The following is a 26,345-nucleotide window of genomic DNA, read 5'->3' as shown; positions in this document are numbered from 1 at the left end:
ATTTTTTCAATAATCTTTATCTGGGTGGGTTTTCAAACTTAATGAAACTAACCCTATTTTGTTTCAATCTCAAGAAAGCCTGCCAGACCTTTTGAAATCAGCACTTGAATGGTTAAGCACAGACAATATCTTCTGACAAATTCACAAAAAAAAAGCCCTGTTACTAGGAGAAGTATGATAGGGGAATCATTTTCACCAGTCCTCATGTGGCCATAGCAGAAATTTGGAGGCTAATATCTGGTGTTTGAATCCATAGACAATAAGCAAAATTAGAAGTGGGGACTAAATTTATTCTTAGACATAAATTTTTAGAAACCTAAGTGAGGCTTTGTGTACAGTGCTATAATGTTAAAAATGCTCACATAGACCAAATCATAATTACTTCTGAGGATTTAAATGTTCTGTCCCCCAAGGATTTAAAAAGAATAGGTGAGGAGCTGGAGTCCAAAGTGAACCTACAGGCCAGGAGATTCAAAAAGTTAAAACTAGTGACCCGACAATTAGATTGCAAAATTGAGAAAAGTGAAAAAGAGAAATAGCTTTACTAAAAATACATCTTGAACAGAGACAACTAGAGCCAGAACTCTAAGCATTGAAAATTAAAGGCAAAAAGAGAGGGGGAAATGGATGAAAGGGAAGGAAGAGCAAGGAGATTGTCTGAAGAAAGGGAGATAAGATTTACAGGAATTGCATGAAGAGGCAGAGAGGCAGCATGAAGGATAATACTCATTAAAAGTCAAGGACTGTCCAGAGGTGCTGAAAAGGTTGGGAAAAGGCTACCAGGGGTCTGATAAGGTGTGTGGAACATCAAGGGGTTCAAAAGCCCTCCAAAAGGCATTAGAGATGGAATTTAACAGTGTCAGGTCAGGAGAAAGAAAATTTCACAAAAGAGACAGCAATAACTCCTCCAAGGCCAGTGTCCCTTCACCCAATTCTCTTTATTTATCAACTCTAATCCCTCCTGAGCACCTCCAGTACACAGTCAACAACTGGAGTGCTGGAAGACATAACACTCCCAGTCCTATATAAGGATGAGACTCTCTGATTGGGCAGGCAATTATGATCAGCAGTTTTGGCCAACCAAATAAACTAAATCAAATTAACAAGGGGACAAATTAAAAGAGACAACACCCAAAAGGAAGGTAACCTCCCAAAACAAAAGACAAAATGGAAAGGAAACTTAAAAATTAAAGCTGTCAATAATGCACCCCACTCATTGCAGCACTCAGCAGACACAGAAGGCATTAACGGTACCCTTGGACACAACATGCTCCCTCTCCAGGGACACCCTTCTGGGGATATAGCCACAGTCGAGGGGCAGACAGTCAGGTCAGATGACCCCCCCCCTTGGTCAGCCACTGCCTGGACTTATTTATGGCGTGCCTTGCCAGGCCCAGTAGCAGGTTCACAAGGAGGTCCTCCTCCTTCCCTGCCTTCTTCTGCACTAGGGCAGGCAATTATGACCTCAATCAAGGAGTTCATGCTCCAAAAGACCAACCTCATGTGCCTCATTGAAGTCATTATAGAGTCCTTAAGGGTTGAGGTGGCTAAGAAGGAGCCATTTGAATTTCAAAAGGCTGATGCTAGGCTAGTAGAAATAAATGGAGTCAAATAGACCATATGAAAGTTGTTGTTAAGGAAAACTCACTTGAGAATGAAAAGGCCTGAGGTTAGGCCAGTCAAAGTAATACAGCTCCATGAAGGGTCCATAAAGGTTAAAACAGATGAAGGAAGAGAACTAATGACATTCATGGCACATTTCAATGGGGACCAGGGAAGTTCCCATAGAGTCCAAAATAGAGTGAGGGTAATGTCCCACTCTGTTAAACAGCCACTGGGGGAGTATGGCAGGAGCTGAACATCCACTGGGGGACAACAGAGTTCAAGGGACATGGAATGAGTTGGGAGAAGCCCATTCCCAAAACAAAGGAGGAAGGGAAGAGAATGTACCGCTAAGCAAACAATACTTGTGAAGAGCCACAGGGGAATACAGAAAAAAACATACAATTAGAAGCAGGAGTAGATCATTTGACCCTTTGAGCCTGTTCCACCATTCATTTTGATCATGGTTAATCATTGAATTCAATATCCTGATCCTCCCCCGCTCCCCCCCTGCTCCACTCCCCCCCCCCGCAACCCCTAACCATATCCTTTGATACCTTTAACCCCAAGAGATATATCTAATTTCTTCTTGAAATCAGACAATGTTTTGGCCTCAGCTACATTCTGTGGGAGTGAATTCCATATATTTACCACTCTCTGGAGTTCTGTATTCCCCCACCATCAGAAACATTCTTTTTGAACCTACCCTTCTAAACCTGTTAGAATTTTATAAGTTTCTACAAGATCCCCTCTCACTCTTCTATACTCCCAATGAAGATAATCCTAATCGACTTAGCCTCTCCTCATATGACAGACATGCCATCTCAGGAATCAGCCTAGTAAACCTCTGCTGTGCTCCCTCTATAGCATGGACATCCTTCCTCAGGTAAGGACACTAAAACTGTGCACAAGAAGGTGAACATCCATTTGGGGCGGTAGTATTCCAGGAGATATGGAATGGGTGAAGGGGAAGTCCATTCCCAGAACAAAAGAAAAAGGAAAAGGACCATATCCCAAAACAAACATTTTCCACAAGAGGAATATCAGTGAAAAACAGGCCAATTAAAAACATGAACAGGACCAAACTTTAAACTTCAACAGGCCAGAGGTGTTGATGTGAAGTTCACCAAAAATGAAGTGTTGGACTCTGGCCCAGAATTCCTACTGGAGGCAGAAATTAAACCACAACCCACCGATCTCCTGGAATTCATATTTGTAAAAATAACAGGATTTAGTTAAAAAATCTACAGGTTTTAGAGTTGGGGAGCAAGGGGTTAAAACTGATCACATCAGACCAAGTTAGCAATCAAGAACATTTTCAGATTGACAGTCTCTGTTTTAAGCAGCATGAAGACAGAGCCAGAGGGAGGGACAGAATGCCCCTACCCTGACAGGTAACCAAAAACTGCTTGGTTGTTACCAGGAACCTGGGAGCTAACAACCATGTAAAATTACAAACCCTATAAACAACATTGGGTGGTACTTTTCTCTCTTTCCAAGGCATGTTTGATGGCTAGGAGCAGCATGTATTCGCTGGCACCAGGATTTTATGGCCTCGCTATTGTCAGAGGGGTTTCGTATTGAACGCATCCCATGTTGGGAGTCCCATGGCAGGATGCACCCTGTGCAGGTCTGTAAGATCCCACTGGTGTGAAAGGAGCAAGATTTCGGCAGATACTTACTCTGAAGTTATAGCAGCAGACAGGCACAGGGTTTCTGATTAAAATTACAGTCATACCTGCAATCAAAAGAATAAACCAAAGCACAAATACAATCTTTTCAAAATACATAGGCCACAATCTTACAACCTTGTTCTGTCCAACCTTCAGCTAAGATTGGGCAGGAGGTGAAAAATCAGGTTCGTAACCAATTTCTCACTTTCCTTGATCTTTCCGGCACCATTTTGTCTGCGACGAGTCTCGTCCGCTATCATTTGGCTCACGTACCTGTAGCACCTCACTGACCAAAGTTGTCCATGACAAGAATCAGGTGTGGATCCCACCAAAGTGGACCAGATGTGATGGCCTTGTAAGCGGGATCAGAGACCTATTGAAACTCCTGAGTGGTCAGGGGCAAGGCTGGACAATGCCCATGGGATAGTGCCAACCTGGCACTGCCCACCTGGCACCCTGATACTGTCCATCTTACACCTTGGCAGTATCCACCGGACACCATTACTGTGCTGGGGCAGTGCCAAGAGGTGCAGCTACAGTGGGGATGGAACCTGAATGGGGTGGATCCAGAGGGCAGAGCCATGATGGGGTGGTGGAGGCAAGCAGGGAACTCTGCAGGGGTGAGAGGGGAAAAGCTTCTGCAGCCACCAGCAAAGTTCTCATGAATAATAAACTCTCATTTTTTTACCTTTTAGCATTGAATATTAATTTGGGTCAAAAACTAACTTCATACAGTATCATCTTGCATATTTGTGTGTTTGTGTGTTGCAAAATTTGAGATGCAGATTTATCTTTTTAAATATTTTTATATCTTTATCTGGGTGGATGTTTCACTCAATAAAGATTAATTTTGTTTTGTTTTAATCTCAAGAAAGCCTGCCAGTCCACTTTCTTTGCAAATGCTTAAGCACAGAGATTCACCTTTACAAAATTCACGACAAACCCTGTTACAGTTAGACTTGAAATTGAATGATAAGGCAGTCATCTTCATCTCTGCACACAATCCAAAAATAACTTGGGAATTTAGAGCTATTTAGATTTATCAGACACAAAGGGCCCTGTTTTACCATTTTGATTTGAAGTGCGGGGTGGACTTGAAACCAGGAATGTTTCAGATCCGACTTTTCGGTCCGTTCTCAGACCCCCCCATATTCACTCTGCCTGAAAAAATTGCGCTAATTCTGAATTGTGCTGCAGATATCTGTGGGCGGGGTTTAATACATCCAAAATGCTGCAGCTACGATAGGCACCTCCAACTGCGCATGTGCAGTAAAAAAAGATAGAAAAACGCTTCCCTGCCAGATCGTTCCTGAGCTGGATAATGACATGCCTGGCCCCCACAGATATTGCCCCACATCACCAACATTAATGACCACCTCCCCACTACCCAGACCGATCGTGGGCCCCTACCCCCTTTTCGCCCTACTGATCACATGCAGAGTGACAGTTGACCCCCCCTCCTTCCCCCCATCAATCACATGCAGGAGTGGAAGCAGACAACCCTTTCCCCCACACTGAGCAGAAGCAGAGTGGCAGCAGACCCCCCTGCCACTCTGCCCTGCTTCCCCCCCCCACTGATCTGAGTGGAGCCATCTGACCCACTTTGCCCCCTTCCACCAATCTGAGTGGAGCCATTTGACCCATCTCCCTGCACCCCCCACCGATCCGAGTGGGACCATCTGATCCACCTCCCTCCCTCCACCCCCCCCACCCCACCCCACTGATCTGAGTGGAACCTTCTGCCATGCCATGCAAATACATTTAAATTGACGTCACGCCCATTTCGGATGCGGTCCCGATGGTGGCCATTTTTAGTCGTTGGTAAAGGGGGAACCTGCATGGAGGCAGGTGCGGATCGCGCTTCTTGCCTAACGCCCAAAGGTCAAAGGCCGAGTGCCCGTGATCGCTGAAGTATTCCCAACAGGAAGAGAACACTCTTGCCTGGTGATTGTCACAAACATTTGGCCTCTGATCTTCGAGTAAGTAGTCTCCAAGGTGGCCTTCACGACACACGATAACGCAGTGTCGCAGAGTAGAGACTGATAGCCAAGTTCCGTACACATGAGGACGGTCTCAACCGGGAAGTTGGGTTCATGTCACACTATCTGTAACCCCCATGACTTGCCTCGGCTTGCAAAATCTCACTAACTATCTTGTCTGGAGGCGATACACATCTCTTTAACCTGTGCTTAATGCTCTCTCCACTCACATTATCTGTACCTTTAAGATTTGATTATCTGTAAAGACTTGCATTCCAACCATTATTTCGTAAATTGAGTCTGTGTCTTTATATGCCCTGTTTGTGAACAGAACTCCCACTTACCTGATGAAGGGGCAGCGCTCCGAAAGCTAGTGGTTTGTGCTACCAAATAAACCTGTTGGACTTTAACCTGGTGTTGTGAGACTTCTTACTGTGTAAAGGTTGATTATCAATATTCCTGAAGACAGACAAGAAGAGCAAGACAATTTCCTGGTCAGCCACACTGCAGAATGCAATGGCAAACTGCTGTAATACTTTGGCAAACATAACCATGGAACAACTGAATGGAAGTGCTTGGCTGTCATTTCTTTCTTAGGGTACCTGAAGGAGGAGGAGGAGAGAAAAGCGGCTTGAAGATTTGATCTCGTGGAAGAAATCAGGTGGCATGGTGGCACAGTGGTTAGCACTGCCGCCTCACTGCTCCAGGGACCTGGGTTCGATTCCCAGCTTGGGTCACTCTGTGTGTGGAGTTCGTACATTCTCCCAATGTCTGCGTGGGTTTCTTCCGGTTTCCTCCCATAATCTGAAAGATATGTGGGTTGGGTTGATTGGCCATGATAAATTACCCCTTAGTGTCAGAGAATGTGTAGATTAGAGGGATTAACGGGGTAAATTTGTGGGGATAGGGCCAGGGGTGGGATTGTTGTTGATGCAAACTTGATGGGCTGAATGGCCTCCTTCTGCACTGTAGGGATTTTATGACTCTAAATCCACAGTGGTCCTCATCCAGCCTCGTGGCAGTAGAGTTAGCTTGGTAAGCTGTATGAAAACAGTTGGTTATTTGCAGGGGGCCGGGACAAGGAGCTGAAGTATCCGTAGTTGTGAGGCTGGCTAAAAAAAAGGTGGATGGTTGCATAGCAAAAAGATACTGGAAGGATCATCATAGAATTTTATCTTGCAGGAATAATGGGAATACTGAGGAGAAGTAAACTCAATTATAGAGGGCTGGTGGCATATCTTTTGGGTTGGTCCTAGGAAAAGTGAATAAACCTCAAGATTTGTAAGATGGTGGGGGAGGGGGGGGGAGAGGGTCAGGGTTGGAAATAAAAGTAGAACTGAATTTATAGCTTAAGTCTTTATAAGCCATAATGTTAATCATGCTTACTTTGCTTAGTTTTTCTTTATGTATACAATAAAGTCTGTTTTCATTAAAACACATGAAATCTTGTGGCGTAGTTCTGTTGATTAATTGCTGGGTGTTTGGATTCTTTCTTTAAACATTAACGTGTATTTTTTAGCAGAATCATAAACACAATTTTTTCCATTTCTCCAAACAGCAGGTTTAAAGAACTATAATTGAGTTCATATGGCTTCTGTATCTTCGCATAAAAAGTGCAAAAGCTGATATCAACTGTGGTTAGTTTCAGATGCCAATTAACATTTAGGCCTCTGTCCTAAATATAAGAAGGGTGTTCTAAGGTGTTCACAGGTTTGAGTTGGCATATGGGCCACTTACAGGTCACTCCCATTCCAGATTCCATTCTACTACCTGATTCCAGATAGCATAGGTGCAAGGCACAGAGCCAATGCTTGACAAAGAATGTTGCAGCTGAACTAACTAAAACCACACTCCTCACTAGTTATCATCAATGAAAATCCTCCCTGTTAAAAAGTATTAGTTACGTGGCTATCTAGAGACAAGATGGGAGAACTCCAATGCATAATTATTGTTCTAAGTTCAGTTAGGGAATCATTCAATCATACACAGTGTGCTGGAGTATCCTGGTTCAGGTATCGGATTCATTGGTCTTGCACTGAGGCTTGACATGTTCTGAAGTGTTATCACTGGGGATTTCATCTTCAAAAACCCTGCTTACATTCTCTCTCAGCAGGTAAGCTCAGCAGGAAACCACAGAGGACTGGCAAATGTGGGTTAAACCCTTGCTTGGGTGAACAGCAGATAGAAGGAGATCTTCAAAGTGACAGCATTGATCGAAATGTAATAAAGACATGTTGTCACTATTCTCCTGATCATGGAATAAAACTACCTCATAACCCAGGTTACGAGAGTTTTGCCAGTTTATATTGCACAGTTTCTGCAGCAGGTGCTAACATTTCTGAAAATCATGGCAGGATATATTATGGAAATGATGAGGGCGCGATCTCAATACTAGTCTCTAGTGCCTTCCAGCAGCTGTTGTTCCAAGTCTGAGAGCTTCATTGACTATATAATGGCTATCTGCCTCCTGTTTGGTAGAAGAACCAGCACAGAACACTTTACATCATTCACTCTGATATTTAAGTTAGCCATCTGAATTGTCTGAATGTTAATGTTCAGTGTTGTGCATCAGGTGCATTCATCACCAGCTGTTTAATCTCAGTCCCAATATAAAGGCTTTTACAAACTGGTGTACCCATCATGCAGGAAGCTCCCCTCCAGGATACACATTGATAGATTTGCACAGGTCAGAGACCACACACACACAGTTATTTCCCCTTGTTGCCACAAATCCATCTCATAGGTTTGTTCTGGGTTAGGGCGATACGGTGGCACAATGGTTAGCACTGCTGCCTCACAGCTTCAAGGGCCCAGGTTTGATTCCTGGCTTGGGCCATCGTCTGTGTAGAGTTTGCACGTCTACCCGTGACTGCGTGGGTTTCCATCTGGTGTTCCGGTTTTCTCCCACAATCTGAAAGACGTGCTGGTTAGGTGCACTAACCCAAAGAGGCACTGGAATGTGGTGACTAGGAGAATTTCACAATAACTTCACTGCAGTGTTTATGTAAGCCTTACTTGCGACTAATAAATAAACTTTATTTCACAGATCTTGCATATGTGGGAAAACATGAACCCATCCATCTTGGCAGTGCAGAGGGATCTGGGTATCCTGGTATAATGAATTACAAAACATTAGTATACAGGTACAGCAAGTGATTAGCAATGCAAAATGGAATGCTGTCATTTATTTCAAGAGGAGTTGAAAATAAAATTAGGGGTGTTTGTTACAATTGTACGAGGTATTGGTGAGACCCCACCTAGAATATTGTATACAATTTGAAAAAGGACTTGACTGGGTGGATGCTGAGAGGATGTTCCTCTTTGTGAAAGAGACTAGAACTAGGGACACAGTTTAAAAATAAGGCAGAGATTAAAATAATTTTGTTCTCTCAGAGGGTCGTGAGTCTTTGGAACTATCTTTCCCAGACAGCAGTGGAGACAGGGTCACTGAAAACTGTTAATGCAGCGTTAGATGGATTCTTCACTAACAAGGGAGTCAAAGGTTATCAGTAGTGAGTGGAATGTGGTGTTGAGGCCACAATCAGATCTTACTGAATGGTGGACCAGGCTTGAGAAGCTGAATGACCTACTCTTGTTCCTAATGCATACGAATCGTGAAGAACTAAGTTGTCCTCATGCTGTGACCAACTTTGGAACTATCATTGAGCAAAGGTGAGAAGGGAAAGAAAGATGTTAAAGGGCTATGAAAATCTGACAACATTCTAGCCACACTACTGAAGACTTGTGCCATAGAACTAGCTGCACCTCAAGCCAAGCTGTTCCAGTACGGCTACAACACTGGCATTTAGCTGGCAATATGGAAAATTGCTCAGGTATATCCTATCCATGAAAAGGGCAAATCCATCACGGGCAATTACCATCCATATCAGTTTACCCTCGATTATCGGCACACTGATGGAAGGGGTTGTCGATAGTGCTGTCAAGCGGCACTTATGCAACAATAGTTTGCTCTCTGACAGTCAGTTTGGGTTTCACTGGCCATTCAACTCCTTACATCATTAAAGCTCTAGGCCAAACATGGGCAAAAGAGCTGAAATTTAGAGGTAAAGTGAGAATGACTGCCCTTGATATCAAGACAACATTTGACCAAGGAGAACAAGCAAAAGTGAAGATAATGAGAATCGGGGGACAACTCTTCACAGCTAGAGCCATTCTTGGCACAGAGGAAGATGGTTATAGTTGTTTGAGATCAATCAACTCAGTCCTGGAGAATCACCGCAGGAGTTCCTCCGAGTAGTGTCCTAGGCCCAACCATCTTCAGCTATTTCATCATTGACCTTCTCTCCATCATAAGTTTAGAAGTGAAGATGTCCACAGATGACAGCACAATGTTCAGCACCATTCATGATTTCTGAAACACTGAAGCAATCTGTGTCCATATGCATGACCTGAAGAATATTCAGGCATGGGCTGGTAAGTGGCAAGTAACATTCACCTACACAAATGCCAGACAATGACAATCTCCAATATGATATTCAATGGCATTACCATCACTGAAACTGAACCGAACCAGCCGTATAAATACTATCCACCATTTACAAAGCACAAGTCATCAGTATGATGGAAAACTCTCTTGCCTAGATGAATACAGCGGGGCAACATGGTGGCACAGTGGTTAGCACTGCTGCTTCATAGCGCCAGGGACCCAGGTTTGGTTTTTGGCTTGGGACACTGCCTGTGTGGAGTTTGCACATTCTCCCCATGTATGCATGGGTTTCCTCCAGATGCTCCGGTTTCCTCCAAAGGTATGCAGGTTAGGTGAATTGGCCATGCCAAGTTCTCCCTCAGTGTACCCGAACAGGTGCTGGTGTGTGGTGACTACAGGATTTTCACAGTAACTTCATTGCTGTGTTAATGTAAGACTACTTGTGACTAATAAATCAATTTCTAACTTTTTAAAAACATTTTTATAGCTCCATCAGCACCTAAGCTTGATAACATCCAGGACAAAGCAGCCTGCTTGATGGCACCCCATCCACCATTTCAACATGCCCTCCCTCCAGCATTGATTCACAGTGGCAGCAGTGTACACCCCCTACAAAAGACACTGCAGCAACTCATTGAAGTTCCTTTGACTCTGTAATGACTTTAATCAGGCCATTGAAGTTGGCCTATTGAAATACAAACTCCCTGATTAAGGAGCCAATTGATGGGCCTATCAAGGAGACCCATTGACTTTGTATGTTACCAGGAATGTCAGTTCCTCTGCCATTCCCATAGATAGACTGCTGACTGAGAGCACTCTGTATTCTGCTGTTGGAATTGTAAGTAAAGCGGTTCTGATGAAGGGACTTCTGCCTCCGTGAACTTTTAACAGACAGTACTTTCCAAACCCATGATCTCTACTACCTGGAAAGACATGGGGAGTAGATTTAATGCTACCACCTGCAAGTTCCTTTCCAAGCTACATACCATCCTGATTTGGAAACATGTCACCACTCCTTCACTGTTGTTGGGTCCAAATCCTAGAACTCTCTCCCTAGCAGCACTGCAGATGTGCCTACATTATATGGGTTGTATCAGTTCAAGATGGCAGCGCACCACCACCTTCTCAAAGGCAAATAAGGATACGCAATAAATACTGGTCCAATCAACGATGCCCACATCCCAAAAATAAATTATAAAAAAAAATCTGAGTGCCATTAATTCTCTGAACATGGCCCCAAATATACTGTGTTCAGGCTGAAGTTGGCATCTGCCAGGATTTCTCAGTATAGATAGAAATCTAACTGAAGGAATTGCACCTTGTTCTGTCCTTCATGATCCCCTCTTGGACCGTGAGAAGCCATTCATTGGGATTTGCAAGGGCCTGTGGCGCTGCATGAAACCACTTCTACACATAGTACAATGAAACAAGAACTGAGGAACTGGAGGTACAGTGTCTAGAAGATGCCTCCTGTAGCCTGTGAAGTTAAAAGCTGAAATACGTGAAAGCAAATGGTGTCTCCCACAGTTGAATAAATTAATCAAATCAACATAGTAGCTTTCTGAGATCCATCTATATGCAAGACTCAAGTGTATTATGCATGATTTATGAAGTTTTAAATCTCAATTTAACTGATTTGAGGATGATGAAAGCATTTTGTGTTGGATGTTTTCCATATTTTTCCCAGTCAACACATTCATGCATTTTTGTGTAACTTGCGGGTATCATGCAATGATACCTTCAAGTTGTGGCACTCTGCGTACTTGACAATTACATGCATCCTTTGTAACATATGTAAAACAAGTTAGCAATAACTAAATTTAGACAAATGTTTAAATTTTTAAAATATGTATATTGTTATGATTTGAATTTGTGATAAGATATTATCCATCAAATTATTTTCTTGGGAACAGGAATCAGAATTGTACTCTGCAACACAGTGGACAGGATTTTCTGGCCATGCTCTGCTTCAGTCTACTTTTGGTTGTTAATAAAATGACAGAAAGCATCACTGACAGTACAATTAAGTGGCATTTATACAACAATATCTGGAGAGAAAGTAGGCTCCAGAGCTCATTGCAGTGTTGGTCCAAACATAGCCAAAATAGCTGAATTCAGGAGGTGAGGTAAGAGTGACTGCCCTTGACATTAAGCAAGCATTTGACTGAGTGTAGTGCTAAGGAAGACGAGCAAAATGTAAGTCAACGGGAATGAAGAAGAAAAATCTCCATTGGTTGGACTCATATCTAGCACAAAATAAGATTGCTGTGCTTGTTATCATCCTTGGGTTACAACTGACCAGAAACTTAAGTGGATGAGTCACAGAAATAGTGTGGCTGCAAGAGTAGTTTAGCAGCAGGGATTCTGTGGCAAGTAGCTTACTTCCTCACTCCTCAAAGCCTGTCCACCATCTAAAAGACACAAGTAAAGAGTATGATGGATTACAATCCACTTTGGTTGGATGACTCAGTTGAAACTTTAGCATCTCCAACGACAGGAAAGAAACTCAACACCATCCAGCAAATAGCAACCCTCTTGACCGTCACTCCATTCACCAGCACACAGTGGCAGATCTGTGAACCTATATATAGAGGATACACTGCAGAAACTCACCAGGTATTTCTGACAGTACCTTCCAAACCTGCAACCATTATCACTTAGAAGATCAAGTGCAGCATATGCATGCGAACACTGCCACTAGCAAGTTCCCCTCCAAAACACACACCACCCTGACTTGGAACTATATTGTTCTTCCTTCACTGTCACAGATGGAAAAATCTGGAACTGCTTTCCCAAAAGTACTGTGGGTGTAGTGCACCAGATGGACTGCAGTGGTTCGAGAAAGTGGCTCACTGCCCACCCCTCAAGCGCAACTGGGGATGTGCAACAAATGCTGACCTTGCCAGCAATGCTCGCATCACATGAAAGAAAAGTAATTTTGTGTGAAATCATATGATCTGACAAATGCCTGAAACTCAGATTCCACTTCATCTCTCTAGTAATCCTTGTATCATGATGATGTGCCACATCAACTAATGTTGTGGCAGCTCTTGACTGTTTTCAAGAGGTTTCAAGTACTGCTTTAGATTCTAAGAACTCTCAATGTTTTTACAGCTACCTTACAAAGCAGCTCTTCATTGGATGTCTGGAAACTTAGAGCACACATACCCCTGAGCAATTCTGACCTGGCAGTCTCTCTTTGTTATAATACACCATCTTGTCCTGGAAATCCAAGAGCTGTCTTCTTAATGAGGGATGTAACTGGTTAGTTGGCTGCAGTTTCTCACCAATATTGAATAACTGGAACATGAAAAGCAATGCACGCAGCGAGCTATCACATTTACATGCCTTTGACACCCCTTCTGATGCACAACATAGATGAACGTCAAAAAGAGAGTATTGCTAATGGAAGATGTATGCCATCCCCAACAAGAGTCTTTGACTACCATGTTTCAGCCATATTTGGAGCAATGAACAATCAGAAACTACTTCCAGGCCATCCAGTGATCCACAAGTAATCCCAATGCTTGCAAACATAACACCATGCAGTTTTTGAGGAATGCATTGATATTTCAGAAGCCAAGGCCTAGATCCCTAAAAAGCATCATTGCCAGAAAAAGTTAACTTAATACATCATGATTTCCATCATAAGCAGGCGCACTTGGATCTAGATCCATAATTCCATCATTGATTTGGTATTTGTGGAACCTACGGTGACAGTCAATGAATGTTCTTCATGTTTTCTCTAATCAAGAACATAAAATCCATTCCTGGAAAATGAATTGTTCAATTTTGAGCCAAGGAATTTGCATTTCAAGTAGCAGAAAGGAAATCAGTTTTTTTAAAAAGTTCTTAAACTTCCATGATGGAGTGATCAAAGATACTGATCCATGACATTGGCTAATTCAACACTTTGGTGAATGTATATACCAAATACATTCATGACAAACAGCCCTAAGAATAATGAGCTCATGACTTCCCATCCACTGTCCAACCCAGATCTGAAACCAAGGCCACGATTCTCCCATCGTGATCTGCAACTTTTGAGTCAGGTCGCGGTGGGCAGTGCGCGTTGCCGGCCTTGAACAAGGATTTGTGCATGCGCCGGGAAAGCATGAGCATTTCCCAGAGCTGGCGAACAGTTGCCGGTTAGACCACATTGCAAACTGATGGGAAGGCAGGTAATTTAAATCTTTTTTTAATGTTTTAAATATGTTTATTAGTTAATTCTCGAGAACTTTCAGATCCCGATTGAATCTCCCATCCCGCCAGGAGTACTTCATTCTAGCGGAGTTCAGACTAGCTCCCCATGTTTGGGGAACTAGTGGGAGACCCACTGGAATGAAGGAGGGGCAATTGGGGCCCCTGAGGGAGGTCGAGCAATAGGGTGGGTAATGCCTTCCCGGCAGTACCAACTTGTGCCTCCTGCCCAAGGGGCAAAGTGCCCATGCCCTGGGGGCACCTTGACAATGCCCAGCAGTCATTGGGCAGTGCAAAGGGGGTGGGACCTATTGTGAGCAGGGCCTAGGAGCGATCAGTGGGGGTGGGGATTGTGGACAGGATTGGTGTGGGATAGAAGGTGGGCAGCGATTGAGGTGGGATGGAGGTGGGGCTGCTCTGCTGGGGGGGGCATCTCTAGGGGGGGCAGAGGGAGATAAGTGCGGGGGAAGGGTCCTGCTAGGGCGTGGGGGGTGAGGGGATTGCCATTCCTGGGGGGGGGGTGCGTGGGCTGTGCATTGGGGCGCTTCGGGACATGGCGAGTGGGGGGGAGGTGTGAGGGGTCAGGGCTGGCCTAGGAATCGTTGTGATCAGGCCTTGGGGAGGTGCTGAAGGGGCAGCACTGTGGGTGTTCTGGACTGGCCAGCGATCGGGCTGGCCAGCAAACGGGAAGTCTGACAGATCAGGGCCACTGCACATGCGCAGAGTTCCAGAACTGTCAGACTCTGGCACGAGTAGCCCCCTCCCCTTGGGTTTTTAATGAGATTCACGATGGGGTCCTCTGTAGTGCACAGAGTTTGGAAATTCAGGTTAGAAGCTGAACTGTCGGGGTTTAGAACAGTTTTCCCACCACTTCAACACTTTTGGGAGAATCACCCTCCACCAAATATTTTGAAATCCTGATTCTAGATGATGGCATTCAAAGATGAAATTCATGTTGTCATCCTCATCATAATGCCATAATGTCAGATGCATCCAGAATTGAGTTCCTCAGTTGCAACCATGTGTCCATTCAGGGGAACTGTGGCATCACTGCCAAACCAGGACTTCCATTAAGAGGTCAATTCATCTGGAAAATTTAGTATGAATGGAAATATTACAAAACTATGTCAAAAAGTTGCTCATTGAAACTATTCACTGACCAATTTTTTAAGCCTAATTGTTCTTTGTGCTTACTTGTACCCAAAGTCTCACAACACCAGGTTAAAGTCCACTAGGTTTATACTAGCAGGAGACCCCACCAGATTTATTTGTACTGCCATAAACAAGGCAGCCATTAGAGAGGCAATAGGGGTATGCACATGAATGATTAGTTAGTGCTTGTATGAAATATTAGATGGTTTGTTGGATAAAGCTGACTTAGAATGGCTGTTTTGCTGTGGCTTTTATTTCAGCGTTGTGGCCAGGAGGACGCTATGATGGTCAGTGACAAAGAGATGTTAAGCTATGTGACCTTTTTTCTCTGGGAAATTGTGGTTGTGCTCAATGGAACCATTGTTCAATGAAATAATCATGTTACAACTGGCTGGAAAGGGATTGTGCTGGTACCCTCCTACCATCCTCCACTTCCTGCTCCTCCACGAACATCTCCTGTTCCTGAGCTGGTCAGTATCTTCCTAGTGGATAGCACTGTGCCTTCATGATATTTTGGATGATAAGCTGACCACCATAATCAAGAGACTTGCTTCAGTGAGTACTAGAGCTCATCCAGAAGGTTCAGGCAGCAGAACCATTGTTTCAGCACTCTAATAAGAACATAAGAACATAAGAAATAGGAGCAGGAGTAGGCCATCTAGCCCCTCGAGCCTGCCCCGCCATTCAATAAGATCATGGCTGATCTGTCGTGGCTCAGTTCCACATTCCCACCCTCTCCCCATAACCCTTAATCCCCTTGCCTATCAAAAACCTATCAACCCGCGTCTTAAAAATATTGAGCGAGGCAGCCTCCACCACTTCAACGGGCAGAGAATTCCAGAGATTCACCACCCTTTGAGCGAAGAAGTTCCTCCTCAACTCTGTTCTAAATCGCCCCCCCTTTATCCTGAGGCTGTGCCCTCTAGTCCTACTGTCCTTTCTGAGCGGGAAGAGCCTCTCCACCTCTATCCTATCCATCCCATTCAACATCTTACACGTCTCAATGAGATCTCCCCTCATTCTTCTAAACTCTAACGAGTACAAGCCTAGTTTGTTCAGCCTCTCCTCATAGTTCAACCCCTTCAACTCCGGAATCAGCCTAGTAAACTTCCTCTGCACTCCCTCCAAGGCCAAAATATCCTTGCGTAAGTGCGGCGACCAAAACTGCACACAGTACTCCAGCTGCGGCCTCACCAATGCCCTATACAGCTGCAGCAAGACCTCCCTACTTTTATATTCAAATGATTTTCTCCATGATGTTTCATGTGCCACGATAATTCTTATTGCACACATGCAAACCACATGTGATAGTCATGAGCCAGGACTAAAAGTGGATAACCCTTGTTGCCTAGCAGCCACATATTCTGGCTCAGATACTGAGGGAAAATTGATCTGTCACTGAATGAAAACTTTGTGACTGCTGCTAGGATAGCAGATATTCATCAGAAGACATTCACACTGCCTGGCTGAGGTGAAGGTGAAATAAATAATCTAGTAAGATTCTCGTAAGATAAGGCTTTCTGCTGAGAGCACTTCTCTCCCTCCTCTCCTTCTCCTCCTCCTCTTCCTCTCTCTCAGCTTGTCCTCCTCTTTGCTGTCTTTGCTCAATCTCCCTCTCCTTCTGCAGCTCGAGGTGGATGGCAGCTACAGCACCCAATGGGGAGCAAGTGAACTGAATGGAACACGCACAGTCAGAAAAGGCCATCTACACATGGCACCAATCCCTGCTGATTTCATCAGCTTTAGCCAACTCTGCAGCCACCATGTACTTCCACAAATTCAAACATAACCATCAGAAGTTAATCAGTAACTGACCTGCAAGTAGTTGATAATCTTTTTATAGAGTGCATGTGTATCCTTCCTCCTCCTTGTACAGCTGTGCATGTTGAGAAGAGGGTATTAGCTGGAGCTACAAGATCAAAACTGGCAGCGCTGGTGTCAAATCAGCTGTGGACCCTGACTCTGCACACCTCCAGAGCGCAATCATAACACTGGTGCTTATGCCCTCAAAAGAAAGGGGACTGCCGCAAGCCACATTGAACATGTGTATAAATGCCACATAAGCTATTTTGGTTCCAAAGCGGGATCCTGGACTTTATGAAGCCCAATTTTACGGCCACATTTGAAGTTTAGTTCAATGTCAAACAAGACTCAAGTTGTGCACCGTTTCAGCTTCACTAAGTGACCGTAAAGGGGGAAGAGTCAAGAGGGTTGCTGTTCAGCTTTTGGCAAGTGTCAAATAAATGGCTTCAGTTGTTCCAATGTTCAGCTCAGGGAAGCCGTAACTTCCCCAGAACTTAATGTGAGATATGCAGTCTGACGTAACCGAGATGGCTTCAAAACTGAGAGTGGTAGTGGAGACACAAAGCTGTCTGTCATTGGTACATTTATAAAAATTGACCCTGTGTCTGTGTCTTTCTTTCTTTGAAGTTTCCTTTCTCTTGTTCTGCCATATCTTTTTTGTGCATCTTTAATTAGGTTTATACAAAATATTACTGAACTGTATACCCTTGTCTCCATTATTCATAGCATGCGATTCTCATATATTCACAAAGAGGGCTGTCAACCATTATGTTCTCACATGAATACACTTGATTCTGTGGCTTTGAGTGTCTCATTTAAATAGGAAACTTGTAGTTACAAGGAACTTGACCACTGATTTTTTTCTTTGTAATGGTCTGCTGCAGGAATATGTCTCATCAGTATACAGTCTTTTCTTATCTCTAAATTAACTCCTGGTTACTGTGGAGTATAACACTGGCAAAGACCAGCTGGATTGAATGGTCAGTTTCTCCACTGTAGATTTGATGTAACTTCATAATATTCCTTTTAAGTGTTCCAACTGAGCTGATTACCTCCTCAGAGGATGCACTCACCAGTAAGTCCTGGGGGCTGAGTTATGAATCATCTTACCGACCTCTTCTTGGTTTTCACAGATTCTCTCTTAATATGCAGCCTATCTGTTCCCTTCACTATTTAGAAAATCTAGCTTATTACCACAATTGATCTCAGTGTGTTTGAACAACGGAACAAAAGATCACCCAGAGCTCCTGTTTCTTATCAATATTCAGTGATCTCCTGCTGGAAAGTACATGTTTGGATAGTATTGGGCTTGGTTGGGTGTCCTCAATGGAGAATAGGCTGCTGACACTGCCTGGGTTTTGTACATACAAAATGGCCCCAACAGAGTGCAGCTGGAATTCACTGAACCAGACCCTAATCAGAGCTTTCAGGAAAAGAGAAAACAGAGGGATATTGAATCCTCTCATTAATCTTTTTTATTTGCAATGTGATTCTATTCATATTTCTCAGCTGTTGTTCATAGCTCAGTGGTCAAATGCATGAATCATCTTTTCTAACTTTGCGTGAGCGTACCCATTTCGCTGTATATATTTATTTTCTGTTCCTGTGTGCATGTGTCTCTTTTCCTGACTATGTATTTGTTAAAAGGTGAGAGAGTGGGAAGAGTTGATAACCAAAGGGACCTGGCTGTCAGTGTTCCTGAGTTACTAACTACTAACACGCAGGTGCAGTGAACATTTAGGAAGCAAATGGTATGTGGTCCATTAGTACAAGATGATTTGAGTACAGGAGTTACGAGGTACTGCTGCAATAGCATAGAGCCTTGGTGAGACTGCACCTAGAGTACTGTGTATTGTTTTGGTCTCCTTACCTAATGAAGGTTATACTTGTCATTGAAGGAGTGCAGCATCAGTTCACCAGACTAATTCCAATGTAAGTCTTATGAGGGGCCAGTGCATTCCTCTATGTTTTAGAAGAATGAGAGATAATCTCATTGAATCATACACATTTCTCACAGGACTTAACAAGATAGATGTAGAAAGCATGTTTCCCCTTGCTGAGGGTGGGTGGAGGTGGCGACGGGGTACATCTAGAATCAGGAGACACAGTTTCAGAGTACGGGGTACAACATTTAAGCTTGAAATGAGGTGGAATTTCTTCACTCAGAGGGTGGTGGATCTTTGGAATTCTTACTCCAGAGGGCCGAGGAGGGTCAGATATTGAGTATGTTCAAGATAGAGATAACAGATTTTAGATACTAAGGGTATCAGGGGATATGGGGATAGTGCAGGAAAACTGTTTTGAGATAGAAGATCATCTATGATCTGGTAGAATGGTGAAGCTGGCTTGAGGGGTCGAATGGCTATTCTTGTTCCTATTTCCTATATTACTATGTCATCATCTCTCTGTTAATATGTCTGCTTCTTAATATCATTGTGATTTATCCGACCATTTTCTGTCTCTTCTCTTCTATTTCTGACATTATGAGCTGGATTTTGACTACTGAGGCTGAACCTGCCTTGGCAAACTTGCTGCCAGGTCATGGTGGGTGGGAACCTAGGGAGAATTCCATAGCTGCAATTTCACATAGCCCCATTGCCCAAAAAGCAGAAGATTAAGGGGGCTGCTGGAGAATGGGGGTTGCTGGTGGTGGAAGGAGTGTAAAATTCAGGCCCATGTCTCTACAGATTTGTATATGTTGAAATTAGTGATTGGTCGAAGCATAACATGACAGCATAGGCGGAGATGTGTATGATCTGCCATCATGAGTCTGGCTGAAATCTGGAACTGTCAAATAGGCGATAAGGAAAGGATGTTGCATTATCTGCAAATGTGAAAGGTAGAAAAGGAATGTGGAATTAAAATACTTTGCAGCTGTTGCACCACAGCCAAATGAGAACTCTTTGTGATCCTGATTAAGTTGGAAAACACACCAGTAAGGTCAGAATGAATCACGTGATTACAGGACTCAGCAACAACATAATGTAGTGCAACCCCCCAGGTTATAAATTGGCCCAAATCTTCAGAGCAATAAAGTTTAGACTGATGCATGTTAAGATCCTGAAGAGTTCCTGCTGTGCACAGATGTGCTGAAATTACCTGGGAAGTTTAAACTTCCAACAGTGAGATTTACACAGCCCTGGACCTGCCACAGTTTAGCTGTGTGGCTGCATTGACACATCACTGCTACATCTAGGATGAGAAATCCTAGCTGAAATAATGCAACATGGTTGAGCACAGAAAGTTTTGCAGGCAGCGACAATGTGCGCAGTACTGATACTGACCCAACGACTTGCGTCTTTTTAAAAAAAATTTGATTCAATTACTTTCCTGATGGTGACAGGACACTGGAATATTGTGATTGGTATTTGTCATAGACACCCTACAGGGCAGAATGAGGCCACTCAGCCTAGTGTGTCTGCACCAATAACAATCTCACCCACCCAGGTTTTATCCCCGTAATTCCACACATTTACTCCACTAATCCCTCTAGGCCTGGCTAGAACATGCAAACTCTACACAGACAGTGACCCAAGCTGAGAATCGAACAGAGATCCCTGGAGCTGTGAGGCAGCAGTGCTAGCCACTGTGTCACCAATAGATGAGCAACACAAAACTCAGGAGTTCAAACCTTACTATTCACCTTGTGAAAGTGAATACAATTAATTTAAGTCATTTATGGGCTAGAACCAGAATAGAAATTACCATGAAACATGCTGGTTATTACAAAACCTCAAAAGGTTTACTGATGTTCTTCAGCAAAGAGAACTTTCACCACTGCTACCTGACTTTCACCCGAACACTACATGATCAACTCTTACACTCCTCACAAGCAACTCAGTTGTAAAACTAATTGTTTTAAAGAAGTTCCACTAACAATCTCTCAGGTCATATAGGATGGGCAACAAACATTGACCATGCAGATATTTCTGAGTCTTTGAAACAAAAATTGTCTCTAAAAATCATGACATGCCATGGGAAACAGGATGGTTTTGTAAGTAACAGCCATGTTGTGTCCTTACTTTTTGCACTCTTTTCTATCACGACTTGAAATCTTATTCTTAAGTGGACCACATCGCCTATTATCAACTGCATATCTTTACTGTCTAATATTTAGTTATACAATAGCATGACATGAAGACTTTGATGTTAAAAGTCGTGTGTGTGTGTGTGTGTGTGTGTGTGTGTGTGTGTGTGTGTGTGTGTGTGTGTGTGTGTGTACTAGATACTGCGATCTCACACTTGTTCTTCTATTTGATGTGCTATGTTGGAGACTTTGATTACGCACTTCATCTAATTCAAGCTACTGGATTTAAACCATATTACCAGATAGCTTATGCGTTGTACAGAATTAATCCTGTTAGACAATCCCAATTTCATAGCAAACCTTAATTAAATCAAAGACCCTTCTGTGTCAAATAGGAACAATTTTCAAGAGTTGACATGCACATTATGAATATCTTCAAACTCTTTAGCAATTTTTTATAAAGCTTGAAATCCATATGAAAGCGTTGACTCCAGTATACTCAAAGAATAAAGAAATGAATAAAATTAGCTAGGCAAAAGCTTAACTAAAAAGAATTGTGATGCTGAAGAGCCCTGTGATGATTCTTTTTTCCCCTAGGCGAAACTGACTAGTACCATTTACAACATAACCTAAACTCCTAAAAATATTTCTCAATAATATGCTTATTCTTACTTATAACTGTCTGGCACTGTAAATTCCACAATAGTGTTTACTTTGAGATTCTTGTTGCTGTATAGTTAACATGGCTTTGAATTATCCACCATTTCCTTTAGCAACCATTATTCAGTTGGGTTTTGTGCTCTTTCCAGTAGTCACACCTGGATGTGTGTGAAGAATTTCATCTAGATGGTTATCACAGGTCCTACCCACCCTATAACTACAAGTCATACTTTATCACATGTAATGCCCATTTTTGCTCAAAAATGGATATAAAACCCTGCTTCTCCTCCCCACATGTCCAAAGCACAGATGTTCCCTTGTGTTCTGGAAGCATTTATTAGTGCTTGGCCTCTAGATAGAAAAAGGCTTAATGTAGTTGGAGAGGTCAATTTAAAAACAATTTGGTAAATGCTGCAGTCCAAGTTGTTCACTGTCCACCCCACTCCCTCCATTACCAATCAAGACATAGTTGGTAAGTGCCCATTATAGAATTGTGCACTTGTCAGCTGGAATCCTGTATAAGTTGTTCTCCAAAGGGATCAAAGTAGAGGTGCTTGATATCATGCCCCAAAGGTAAGGAGAATGGCATCAGATGGAAGGCCCATTCCTACAAACTGTTATATATATTGGGACATGCCCTTTAAGAAACTGGGTCAGTTGATGCAGGGCACAAGCTCCACCCTGAGTGGAGGTAAGGTAAAGTCGTGTTAATAAACTGTTCCAATTAGTTTACTACCACTGACCTCATGATTCATTACTAGTCTCAATGTCAGACCTCACACATATTGACAACTATGTAAAGTTTTTGCCTGAAAATGTGTTTTAGTGGAATCGATTCAATGTTCATCTTATGTTCAATTTACCTGCTGACACCATCTGGCTTACACATAAAAATGGCCAGTTGGATGAAATACTAGACTGCTGCCAGGATCTGTGGAACCAATTTCAGCAGGTTCTGTTGTTGGCTGGGACTCATGGATAAGACCAGGAAGCAGAAGGGAGTTGGCTGAGAGGGAGGCATCCCTGCTCCTACTGGCTCCACATTAAGGTGTATTTAAAAACAATTACCTCCTGGTCATTTCCATGCCCTTTTGCTGCCTCTTGTGTGCTACTGGTTAAAGATTTATAGAATCCGGGAATGTGCAGTCATGCCTTGAGGCAGCATAGACATGGCAAATGGGTTGGCAACGTGTGCATAGGAAATGAATTCAGGAAAGGCAATTAGGCCCAATAAATTCAATTTAAATGCTGAAGTGAGGCCAGCGATCATTTGGGACAACCTCAAACGCTGCCTAATAAAATTTCTTGCCACACTGAGCAGTGGCATGCGTACTTGCACAAATCTGACACAGGTTTTCCTGTTGCTAAAATTTGTCATTTGCCTGCTTTATGGACAAAGAATTGGTGCAACAGTGTTGAATTCCTCTCCCAGAGACCTTTTTAGCCTGTCAAGCTCAGTACTCTAAGAGCTCTCACAAAGCCAGGTTAAAGTCCAATAGGTTTATTTGGCAGCATGAACCTTTGGAGTGCTACCCCTGAAGGACAGCACTCCGAAAGCGTATGCTGCCAAATAAACCTGTTGGACTTTAACCCGGTGTTGTGAGGCTTCTGACTGCGCACACCCCAGTCCAACGCTGGAATCTCCACATTGGGTCTCAGTACCATTTGGTAATGCATTTTCTCATTGAGCCAGCAGAGGGAGCTCTTACAATGATCTGCTACACCAGTGCGAATGGACTATTTACTCCACATGTATTTCCATACTCTTCATTTGGTACTCTCATAGAACCAATAACTATGAGCATAAATAAATATGCAGCTTACCCCGTTTTGGCAAAATTGGTCCAGTATGTCATGACAACAGCACTAAGCATCACGTCATTTTTGGAAAAGTTGCATGGGAACAGATCAGTTGGTCCAACCATAGGGATCCCAAAAACATAGGGTACTTCATCTCCATGGGATGCGTCAGACCAGGCTGGTTTCATGTCACTCTGACAGTGATGGTAGAAGGCATAGAAGTATGTAGGAGAGCCATAACGAGCATGCAGATCGGCCGTCACCACTGCAGGCTCCACCCACTGATGATCAGTAAAAAGAGCCACCAAGGTTTTCCTTCGTGTCTCAGGATTATCACGGTCTGCCCAGTCAGTGTACATGAACTTGATTGTTTCCCGGAGAGTGTCTTTACCCTCAGGGTAGCCATAAAGGTTATCCACAAACTTAGAAACAGTAAAATCGAAGTCACTCCCAGATATCCCATCGTCCTGATCTACTATCCATTCCACAAATTTGAATCCTTCCCCTTGATTGACTCCCAGCATGATGTCGTAATTTAGAAACTCTCCTTGCTCCATCAGAATTTCGGGATCATCTGGTATTACATCTCCGTCAATGACTGGGCCAAAAGCAACATGATACTGGGCTGGCTTGATGTCCTGTTCTACTAGTTCCCTGAAGGATTTCTGCCTCAGACAGTCCACCATGTCAAGGGTATCCAGCATGTTGCAGCCCACCTTCTCCGCCAGTAATCTTGTGTATTTTGCTGGCTGGTAATTCACTGCCCAGCTCGATAAGGCTGACCCGCTCTGAATAATCGCTCTTTGGAAAAGGCCTGAAGACAAAACAAGAGAGTACAGAGAGTTAAAAATGAGGATTTTAGGAATCAAGAAAACCTATTAGGCCCCACAAAATTAAATACTTTGTCACAGAACAACTCCACTTGCCTGCCTGCTCCCTCTATTCTTTCATCAACTCCTCATTTTTCAGAAATGCACCATTTTATACGGGACAATTTAATATCTTTCTAATGATAGTGCTTTAAGTACAATTCATGGTTTAGTTCTTGATAAGAATTCCCTAATCTTGCCCAATTATATTTCATTTCTAGTCACTTGTTCAGTCTAAGCTCAATATCTCATATGTCATGTCTTGTTTGACCAAGAGCTGAACTTCAAATCTCACATCCTGTCCCCCATTTCAGTAACACTGAGTGCCTCCAATGCAACTCACCCATCTGTCCTGAAACTTCAGTGCTTGAGCCAAATCACTTTCCCTTTACATTCAATGGCTTTATCACCACTAAATTTACATTTCTTGTAACTCCCTTTGTTGAAAGGTTCAATGTACCACGGTGCCATTGGCTAGTTAGTTCATCCCTCCTGCAGCCCTCAGGCTCAACCAAACAACCAGAAAACCTCTAACCTGTTGGACAAATGCAAGGGCTCAGGATTCTGCACTCCTGCACTCTGCATTCTCTTACCTGCCTCATTTGCTGTCACATGCTGTCGTCCCTGGCCAATGGCCAGATAAGAAGACATTACCTTGAAGTGTGTGACCCCCTACTGGAATAAAGTGTCCCAGTAACTTTCCCTCTCTTGGATGTGCCACACTGTCTTCAGTTCTGCCTCCAGCTCAATAATTCAAAGCCAAAGTTCCAATGTTGCAAACATTCACTGCAGATATGTTTGCCCTGATCACTCACTGTGGTATCCAGGCACTCTCATGATCTGAAATTAGAGTACATCACCTCTTCTGCTATCTCTAATGTGTGTCAATTAATTAATAATTGGTGATAACTTAATTCATTATTAATAAAGCTTACACCTCCAAATAGGTTTTGGCACTGCCATTAAACTGCACTTCTGTAAAACAATACAGTACACACATTAGTGATGAAACCTACTGTTTCTATTAATACCAACTACTTATTTACCTGTTCCTTCTGCTGCACCAATGTGGAAATCAGATTTTGGATGCTGAAAAAGAGTAGGAGAAAAAAGCACCTTCACCCTGTTCTTCCCCAGGTGCTAAACAATATAGTTCTTGCAGTAAACCTTACCTAAAGTTCCTCTTTCCCCCCGTGCACCTAATTTCCACTTTGAACCAAATTCCCAAATATGCTCATTCATTATTTGTCTCACTGAGGCCAAAGTCTACCCTCACTGACCAAAGTAGATAACAGAGGACACAGGGCCAATTATGGGGAATGGGTGTCAGTAACTGACCATGAACCAGTTACTGACACCCATTCCCCATTATTGGCCCTGTGTCCTCTGTTATCCACTTTAGCTTCTCTCTTACTTCCCAGTTGATTTATTTTTGCTGTTTTTGTGACATATTAAAGAGCAAGAAATAAAATTAGCTTTTTGGAAGTCATCTTTGTTCTTAACTTCCCATTTTTCTACTTGTGAATCTGATATTTGAACCAAGAGTTATAGAATTGTAGAAGATGTTACCACTTCAATTGGTGCAGGAAGTGTGACAAATAAGTTATGACTGCTGGTTACTCTCACTGATGTCAGCAGGATGTGCCCTTTTCTTCCTTAATCAATGAAATAAACAACTTTGGAGCCCATAACCATGGATTACAGAAAAGCTAGAAAGCCAAGAGGCATTTTACATTCACAGTCATCACCCATGGTGTTACATTTTTAGTTAAGTGACAAAAATATTAAGAGATGAGCAAAACATTACATATTTGTGGCATGAATGTCATATTTATAATTAATTGGATTCAAAAAGGTCTGAGTTTTCCTACTTACCAAAAGTTTCCAATTCGTAATATTTTATTTAATGAGATAGTCCATCTCCCCTTCTTGCTACAATGCAATTATACTTTTGATTTAGCCCTTTTAGCTTCAGAAGCAAGCTTCATGGTAACTGTGACTGATCCATCATAAAAACACCCTCTCTTCAAAAACCCAAGGACAACAAAAAATGGATTAGGAATCACATTAGTTGTAGACAGTGTTTCGATATTGTAGGGAGACTGATGTAATTTAAATAAGCACACATGACTA

The 26,345-nt window shown here is 43.0% G+C and overlaps 1 protein-coding gene across 2 annotated transcripts in view; it reads right to left on the bottom strand.

The window, feature by feature from the left end:
* nlgn3a (neuroligin 3a) overlaps nt 1-26,345 on the bottom strand; it is a 274,546-nt gene that overhangs the window by 11,945 nt on the left and 236,256 nt on the right. For both annotated transcript variants that reach the window (XM_080187521.1, XM_080187522.1), the window contains one exon: nt 23,368-24,157. In XM_080187521.1, coding sequence (XP_080043647.1) covers nt 23,368-24,157 — 790 coding nt within the window. The remainder of the gene's footprint in view (nt 1-23,367; nt 24,158-26,345) is intronic.

The sequence above is a fragment of the Carcharhinus amblyrhynchos genome, chromosome 4 (assembly GCF_965287045.1).
Source record: "Carcharhinus amblyrhynchos chromosome 4, sCarAmb.v2.hapA, whole genome shotgun sequence".
Lineage (NCBI taxonomy): Eukaryota > Metazoa > Chordata > Chondrichthyes > Carcharhiniformes > Carcharhinidae > Carcharhinus > Carcharhinus amblyrhynchos.
This window is presented reverse-complemented; position numbering and strand designations above follow the sequence as displayed.